At 41.5% G+C, this 9,005-nt stretch overlaps 1 protein-coding gene across 1 annotated transcript; it reads right to left on the bottom strand.

The window, feature by feature from the left end:
- Positions 1-553: 553 nt before the first annotated feature.
- c11h5orf15 (chromosome 11 C5orf15 homolog) lies at positions 554-8,709 on the bottom strand. The gene is made up of 3 exons (XM_071924987.2): positions 8,577-8,709; positions 4,192-5,099; positions 554-2,770 (listed from the first exon to the last, which is right to left on the bottom strand). The coding sequence occupies exons 1-3, from the start codon at positions 8,695-8,697 to the stop codon at positions 2,636-2,638; spliced, it is 1,164 nt and encodes a 387-aa protein (XP_071781088.2). The 5' UTR covers positions 8,698-8,709; the 3' UTR covers positions 554-2,635.
- Positions 8,710-9,005: the final 296 nt, after the last annotated feature.

Raw genomic sequence — 9,005 nt, 5'->3', positions numbered from 1 at the left:
TTTTTACATCTGACTCATTTAAAAATCACCAAAACCTGTCAGGAGAATATCTCTGATTCATCGTTTTTACATCTGACTCATTTAAAAACATCAAAACCTGTCAGGAGAATATCTCTGATTCATCATTTTTACATCTGACTCATTTAAAAACATCAAAACCTGTCAGGAGAATATCTCTGATTCATCATTTTTACATCTGACTCATTTAAAAATCACCAAAACCTGTCAGGAGAATATCTCTGATTCATCGTTTTTACATCTGACTCATTTAAAAATCACCAAAACCTGTCAGGAGAATATCTCTGATTCATCGTTTTTACATCTGACTCATTTAAAAATCACCAAAACCTGTCAGGAGAATATCTCTGATTCATCGTTTTTACATCCGACTCATTTATCAAAAACAAAACCTGTCAGGAGAATATCTTTGATTCATCGTTTTTACATCTGACTCATTTAAAAATCACCAAAACCTGTCAGGAGAATATCTTTGATTCATCCCTTTTACTGTTTTAAGATGAATGCCTCAATGAAACAGACAATGAGACAAGGCTCCATACACAATTGTGCTTTATTGACCAAAAAAAAAAGAAAAAAAGAGATTGTACAATTTCTACTGTTGATTGCAAAAGCAGTGTTGATCCATCACCGCTGTGCAGGACAATCCCCTCTCTTCCCTCCCTCTCACTGAATGGCACAGTGCAACTCGCATCATCTATCTGCTATTTATCTGCACACCGTTTTCCTTGTGCGTGGACAAGACAGCTGAAGAGAACTGACGACCGCGTGAGATTGATAACGAAAATGTGGATTCCTGTCACAGATATGGCATTCGAATTGAAGGCATGAGACGGCAGCAGGTGGACAAAAAAAACGCTGATGAAGGGAGGTGATATGTTCTTCCCTAAATAAAAGGAAAGAGAGCGCTATGACTCGACAGAAAGACAATGCGGTGTGTTTTTCATTAGGCCACATAGAGAGTGCAAAAATTCCCCCCCAAAAAACAGACACCACTGTGCACCCAGACTCTAATCTGATAGGAGGTAACAGAGTGATCGTTCAGAAAAATAAACTTCTCAGCGAGCGCGAGGGAACGCAGCCGTACGTTTGCCGCGATGAAGACCGTAAATGATTGATCGAGACTTCACCGAAGTCATAAAACAAAGACAAAGAGGGCCGGCCCTGGGATTTGTGCATAGCAAAATCTGGGCAGTGGTAGTAGTAGTAGAGGTACCGTATGAGACAAGTTAAATAAAAAGTGATGGGCAAATGGGGAAATTCTGGCAAGTGAAGCTTATATTAGCAAGTCCTAACCTTGACAATATGTCTCCACTTAAATGGCTTCAGCACATGAGTTTTCCCCTCAGCAGAGAATAGGCTAAACAATCACAGAAAGAGTATTCACCCTCCTCGGCTTGATGCACATTTATTGTGCAACACAAGTATCCCAGGATGCATTTATTTTAGGATTTTTCATTCACACAAAATATCAAATCAATGTGAAAAGGAAATTCTAGCTTTTTTATGCAAAGGTGTAACGGGGAATAGAAGCCGATGGAACAAATCTGAAAAAGTAATCAACTCTTTTGGGCTAAACTTTCAAATTTCAGTGTTTGATACCATCTATCGCCCAGACTTCAATTGTAAGATGTAGTGGGGATTTTCAAGTGTTTCCATTTAAGATGGTATTTCTTGGCTTTGTTAGACAGGAGACACTAGGGGGAAAAAACGTACTATATCCTTACAATTAAGTCTGAGTAACTTAACATGAAACACTGGGAATATTTTTTTTTAAATAAAACTTTTCTTCAAAACCTTCACATAAATTTCCCCAATTTTCTTTTCAATTATTTTTTAGAATACAGTACTTTTTAGACATGTCGGTCTAACAGTCCCAATTAAGTTTAATGGAAGCCATTTTGTAGCACAACCAAATGTGCTAAAAGTCAGGAAGGGTGAATAGTTTTTGGAGCAACTATTCCTGGATTGCTGCTTTAGACGCATACTTAAATGTTTCCTGTACAAAAATATGCATCAGTGCTTTGCGAAGCAAATTCATGTCTTGGTTAACTGCTAGAGAGAGAAGTCTATTAATCTTGGGGTAAATAAGAAACTGTTATAATTAAGCATTATATTATATATCTAAAAGTTATATTTACATGTAATCATTCCTACTCTTAAAGTGAGCATTAAGCACAATAAGATTGTGTGCACAAAAAGAAAAGAAACATGTGGAAGGACCATAAGGCTGAAACACTCGTCCCATTAAGACAGGTAGAAACCCCCAAAATATAAATCAAAATATTAAATCACAATATGTCATTAATTTAGAAAAATCGTCTCATGGGTAACAATTATGACAAATAATAGCGTTACAATAGTTTACCAAATAGCAAAAACAAAAGAAAAACTGTGTAAAAAAAAACAAATTCCTGCTCTACGCAGACAACAACAACAAAGAAATCCTGAACAAACAAAATCATTTGTCACCCAGCATGGCTCTCCCTGCTGTCGGAGCCGGCCTCCAGAGCAGGAGCTCAAGCCTCAGGGCAAAGCAAAGCATCTCAACAATGCGAGCGGCCGGGCAGGAAGGCCGACTGGCTCCGTTTATGGATATAGGTTTTCTGAACGCGGATCAAAAGATGTAGTCCCGCGTCATCTTGAGGGAAGGCATGGCCTCGTTGACGTTCTGGTCCAGGCGGTGGTACTCCACGTTGTTGCGGGAACACAGACTCTCCCTCCAGCGGCGGCTCTGGGCCAGGAGGAAGATCTGACAGGAGGAGAGAAAACGAGAGGGGAGGGAAAAAAAGAAAAATTTAAATAGACCTCAGCTTTAATCTGATAGAGGTAGAAGTGCTGACCGAGTACCCAGCTGACAAATTATCTCTTTCTTGACAGGCGAGTAGAAAAGAGCAAAGACCACATACTTGGAAGTCCATTCTTCCACTTTTATTGATGTATTTATCCATTGTGGATGCAAGGTCAAAATGGACTACAGGTAATATTAATGTTAAGTAAAGCCGTCATGGAATTAATTAATTACCCCCCAACCTCTGTGTTTCCTGAAACACATTCACACAAGATATGAAAATGAAATCAACAGTACCTCATTTGTAAAGGTCAGGATTTTACAATTTGTCACTTCCTGATTTACCAAAGCAAAACTTGCAGCTTGCACTAGAGCTGAACAATTAATCAAAGAAAATGTTTTTTTAAATTCTAAATTGCAATATGAACTTCTGCAATTTCCAAATCGCAGAGGCTGAAATGAATTGCTTAAGAGAGACAGGCGTCCAAAATGGATTTCTGAACAAGGTGTTTTAGTGCTGCAGGTAATCTTTGGTCCATGAATCAAGTAGATTACTGCTAAAAACCTTTCATTATATTCAAACTCAGTAAATCCTGCACACTGACATCTATTTTTCTTTTTAACAAAATCACTTTTCTTTAAACAATCTTAAGGTTTTAAAATTTAGGACAAGAAAAACTGCAGTTTAAATTGTAATTGCAATATTCTGTCAAATAATCGCAATTATCCTAGATTTTTTGTCAATACCTGTCAGCCCTACTTTGTAAGTAAGTAATTGCGCACCAAAACTGAAATTACAGAGAGTTTGACTCACACAGGATTAGTATTATAACTTCTTTTCTCCAATTATTGGTAAACGTAGCCTTCTATTTTCTTCGTTCTATCGGCATAAGTTTCCTCCAACCGGATTTCGGTGTTACACTTGTTCAAACTGAAAGGTTTAATAACCACAAAGAAAGCGATTCACTTAACCACAATTCAGTGACAGGACTTGTTTTTTTTTATATATATTGTCAGACTCTGCTTTGTTTGCGTTCGTTTATGTGCTAGAAGTGCACTTTTCTGACCTGTTTCGCCACACAATGACAGTGAATGGAGAGAGAAATAAAAAACGCAATTGTCCAATCGTCTACCGGAGCAACAGATAACAGAGAATCGCCGATTTTAGGCTGAAATTACAGAGAGTTTGACTCGCATGGGATTAGCATTATGTGGGGGCTTTTGTCTTCACTAAAATACGGTCGATAATTACTAGAATTTTTACTTTACAGACAGGCAGATCACTGGACGCCCCCCCAGGTAATATCAGTCCCGGGAAAGTAGGGCGTAAGCTACATCAACATCTCTGGCTTCTGCACAGCTGTCTCCATATCCACACTCACCTTCCTCTTGTTGTGGTAGGTGATGTAGACGATGGCCACCAGGAAAGCCAGGATGACCAGATGAAAGAAGAAGTGCGAGTCCTCGTCCTCCGTGTTGTAGACGTCGGTCGCCTTGTACTGCGTCACCTCTATCCTGTCCGGCTCCTGCTGGCTAATGGCAGCCAGCTCTTTGCTCTGGTCGTTGTGGCTGACCGGATTCATTTCCAACTCCTCCTCGTACGCGGCGTCCTCGTCGTCTTCGTCGGTGTAGTCTTCCACCAAGCTGACGTGAGGCTCCAGCTCGTCGTCGGTGTTCTCCAGCAGGTCTGGATCGGCGTCCTGCGCCGTCGTCGGGTCCTGCGGGCTGGTGGGTTTGGATTCGGACAGAGGCTCCGTTGTCTCTATCTGGGCAGGTTCGGTCGGTTCGGGGGCTTTGGCGGTGGGGGCGGGAGCTTCTGTAGCAACTGGATTATCGTTTGCCTTTTTTTTATCCAGGTCTTCTGTTTTCTCGCTTTTTGTCGGAGGATCCTGGCTGCCATCAGTTGCTCCGGTCTGATCATCTTCAGAATCTGCAAAGACGACGGCTGGCTGTTTGTCACCCTTGCCTTCAGGAGCTTTTGTCTCTGAAGGTGCTGTAGGATTGTCTTTAGCTGCCTCCTTTAACTCTTTTTTGGGGTCATTTTGAACAGCTGTTGCAGGATTCTTGGGATCCGTTGAAGCTGCAGGACTCTGCGCAGGTGGCGCAGGCTTCTTCTCGTCCGTCATCTCATTTGTCTTCAGGGCTGTAGTGGCGCCTTCTGGGGCCTTCGTCACTGCTTTGTCTTCTGCTGGTGTTGTCATTTCAACACTTGGGGCCACTGTTGTTTCCTTGCTTGGAGTTACCAAGGCAACACCTTGAGATTGGTCTCCCACCACATCCTCAGGGCTCACTGTTGTCAGAAATCAGAAAACATACAACACAGCACACAGTCACACATTAGGTTAATAATGACAAATCATTTGAAACACTAGTTAGGCTATATGAAGTTCAAATGTTTGCATAGTAAAAAACAACACATTTAATTTTCAATTGAGGAGTAGTAGCTGGCTCTAATGAACGCCAACTGAATTCCACTTTCACAGATTTAACACACGCTTCCCCACTACCAAGTATACTAACTACTTCGCCTTTTCGCCCTTCATAATAACAAATATATTTGTTCATAATTAATGGTGAAATGTGAGACCGGCTCATATGCAACCAAACCTAGAGATGCAGCAGGGTTCAAATCACTTTCAGTTCCAATTACATCAGGAACTGGATTTTCTTCCAATTGGAAATAATTTGGTCTGATAACATTATCACACCCAACCACCTTAGGAAATAATGGTCTCATTCAGCAGCTGAATGCAGCTTGCACTCCTGCTGCAGATATTCAGATAGTCATACAACCACGCGCTGTCTGATCACCAACTGTGGCTGGGAAAATGAGCTCTCTCCTCTCTCTGGAAAACTGCTGTCGAAAAAAAGCCCTTGGGCAAGGCAGTTAACCCTCCAGCTGCCTCACAGAGAGAGAGAGAGAGAGAGAGAGAGAGAGAGAGAGAGAAGCTGCTCAGTGGACACTTGTGCAAAACAGTGGCTGTACTGTGTAGCTCCCAGGTGTGTGTGTGTGTGTGTGTGTCTATGTACATGCAATCCCCCATCCCCCTGCAACTGGGCCTACTCCCTGGACCATTGCTGTTAATGAGAATATGCTCTTAGACAACTTGCCTACTTAAAGAACCAATGTGTTGTATTATGGCATACTGCATTATGGTATTATGTTGAAACAATGCCATCCCACTATTAAATTTGATTATATTTTAATTAATTGTATTGAAGACACTTGCTGACCCTTTTGATAGAGCTGACAGCATGCTAAACACACAGGTTTACAATTATTTGAGGCTGTAAAAGCTTTGTTTATAAAGACTGTTTATGAAAAACAGACCTGTATTTTCAGTTACAGTATGAAAGTTGCAAATATATTCCAAACTCGACAAGCATCTACGTGAATATAGCTAAAAAATTGGCATGGCCAAATAAATTCTGGATTGCAGCTTTAAATAAGGGTTGAAGTCCGTCTCATGCTTTTGGCCAGTCTCGCTGAATCAATGACACCATTTAACCAACAAGCGTCAACATTATTTCAGTCCTGCGGGACTAGAAGGCGTTGCTTAGGAAAAGATGGGAGGAGAAACTCTGGGGACTTGAAGCCCTGAGTAAGACGTCCCCAAGAGAAGAAAGGGACTATTCATACAAACGAGCCATAGCCAGCATAAATAATCTGTAAACACAGGAGAGCTTTGTGGCAGCAACGGTTACAGGCTTTGCTGCATGACTCTGCCATGAAATTCAGCATAATAAGACCAAGAGCGGACGGGTCACATACTTGCATTCATACGACTTAAAAAGTAGTTATGTTCATATCTTCTTGAAAAACACATCTCATCAATAGCTCTAAATGTGAATTTTCTTCCACTCTTGCAGTACTTATATTACATTTTTTTCAGTTTTATTCAGATTAAACTCCTATGATGATTTTGGCTGCGGCTGGTTAAGACCGTCTACAAGCCACTTTGGCAGGTAACCGGCTACGTTAGTATGTATTTAGCTGATTAATGGCTGATCAATTTTAGGATGAACCAGCCACTGTACACAAAAACGTTAAGTTTCCTGCCCTGCCCCCTACTCTTTCCTCTGTAACCAAATAACACCAGGAGCAAACCAAAAGGGACGTCCACACTATGAATGTGGGGGAAGGATACGCACGGTATGTCAAGATCTAATTTCTTGGCCTAGAACTGACAGCAAAGTTACCGTTATTATCTATCCTTACGGTGGTCATTTGGAAACAACTGCTTCACAAGAGGAAGTTAAGTTGAGTCAAGACCTGATTTGCCATCAGATATTGGACTAAAATAGTATTGCAATAGTATTGCTTCTCACACTAGGGATGTTAGACTTTCCTGGTGGAGAAAATGCTTGATACCTCAATAAACTTGGTCCAATAACCCCAAAATAACAGCCCAAGTCTATACTATTCCCTATATGCGATGGATCAGATTACAACTCCGTATTGACTAAGACATATCTGGAGTTCATATTGGCAGTGAGTTCGTGGTATCAGTGCATCAACATCGCATGAATACGCTCACTCTATACAGGGGTTTTGCTATCTCAGAGAGTATAAAGGTCAGTGCGATGGTGTGGCACATTGTCTCATTATGAAGAAGAAATAGGCATTTTCATTATCTTGGGTCATTATCTTTCCCAGTGAACAACACACTGCAACCTGATATCTCCCCAAGGATAATGTAACTTAAGATACAATCTTCATTGGCAATGAATGGAGAACACAGGCCTAGTAAATCAATAGTCCCAGTCGTTACTGCAGCAGATTTAAGCCTGTAGCCAATATTAATCGATACTGCCTAGTCAAAGTCTACTTGCTCATAAAAGGGTTTACTGAGACCAATTTTACAGCTATTATTGGGTTCTTGACAGAGCTGGTAAACTTCAAAAGGTTTTTTTAATGAGAGCTGAGACCACTGAACTGACAGGGGGTTTATTACTAGCTCAGATATATGACAAGGACATCTGGACCAAGTCACTCTCTCTCACCACCAGAAATACTTGTTCAAAATCCCCTCAGGCAGGGCAGATTTTAGCCAGCCAGCAATGCATCACATACCTGCTTTAACTACAGCGTCAGTTAGCCTACTTCGCCTAGTGTGATCACATAACAATTAGCTAGCTTACTTAGCCAAAGTAAACGTTATGTTCAACAGGAGTTTACACACACACACACACACGGTGGTTTTTGAGATTGCAGATTCTGAGGTTTGATAAGAGAAATGTGACTTCATGACTGTCGGCTTTGTGCTGCGCCTGTCATCACAAGGCATCTGCAAATGTCAAGTTAAACTCGGGACATTTTTAAAGCCAAGCAGAATTAAAAAGAAGACCAAATTCGCACTGAAATAAAACAGAAACTAAAAAACGGTGGGGCCTATTAGAATATAAGGTTAAGGCAGCGTGACTGGGCTGATTTCTCGACGGGAAGACATCAAAACACCAAGAAACCGCGACATTTTCAGCCCTCTAAAACTGAATTTCGGGACTCAAAATGCTTCTTTTAAACTGTATTCAACACTGTTAAATGTCTTGAATTTAGATGACACGATTTAATACGTTTAAAGACTTTTCCAGGACCTGCAGTCACCCCTGTCATCACGCCTCTCACCTGACACCTTGCCAACTAAGCGTCGCTGGCTGCTAGCATTAGCTTACTAGCCAGCTAACCTGACATTAGCCACCAGTCCAGTTGGGTCAAATAAGCCAACTAGCTACCAACAGGGACAATTCACACAGATATATAACATACCGTTCGCCGGGTCTACTAATGAAGCTGACAGGCAACCGTTGGTGAACAGCTGGAGCAAGATAAACACCGAAAAAGCACAGATATTTCTCCTGCTTCCTCCCATCTTTCCGCACGTCGCCATCTTGATGCGTGAGCAACTGGAGGGGCGGGGTTAGTGGAGAGGCTGGATACACAGTGGTCCTGTGTGTGTGTGTGTGTGTGTGTGTGTGTGTGTGTGTGTGTGTGTGTGTGTGTCAGTCGGTCTATGGGTGTGTGTGTGTGTGTGTGTGAGAAAGTCAGAGAGGGATGGTTGAGGTCTGAGTCACTGTTGCAATCTGGTTGAAATGAATGTCACTTGCTTCTAGATGCTATCTCCCTGCAAAACAACATTCCTTGGCATAACGGGAAATAAATGGATGCATGCTTGTGTATCAACTTATGACACTGATC

The sequence above is a fragment of the Centroberyx gerrardi genome, chromosome 11, assembly GCF_048128805.1.
Source record: "Centroberyx gerrardi isolate f3 chromosome 11, fCenGer3.hap1.cur.20231027, whole genome shotgun sequence".
Lineage (NCBI taxonomy): Eukaryota > Metazoa > Chordata > Actinopteri > Beryciformes > Berycidae > Centroberyx > Centroberyx gerrardi.
This window is presented reverse-complemented; position numbering and strand designations above follow the sequence as displayed.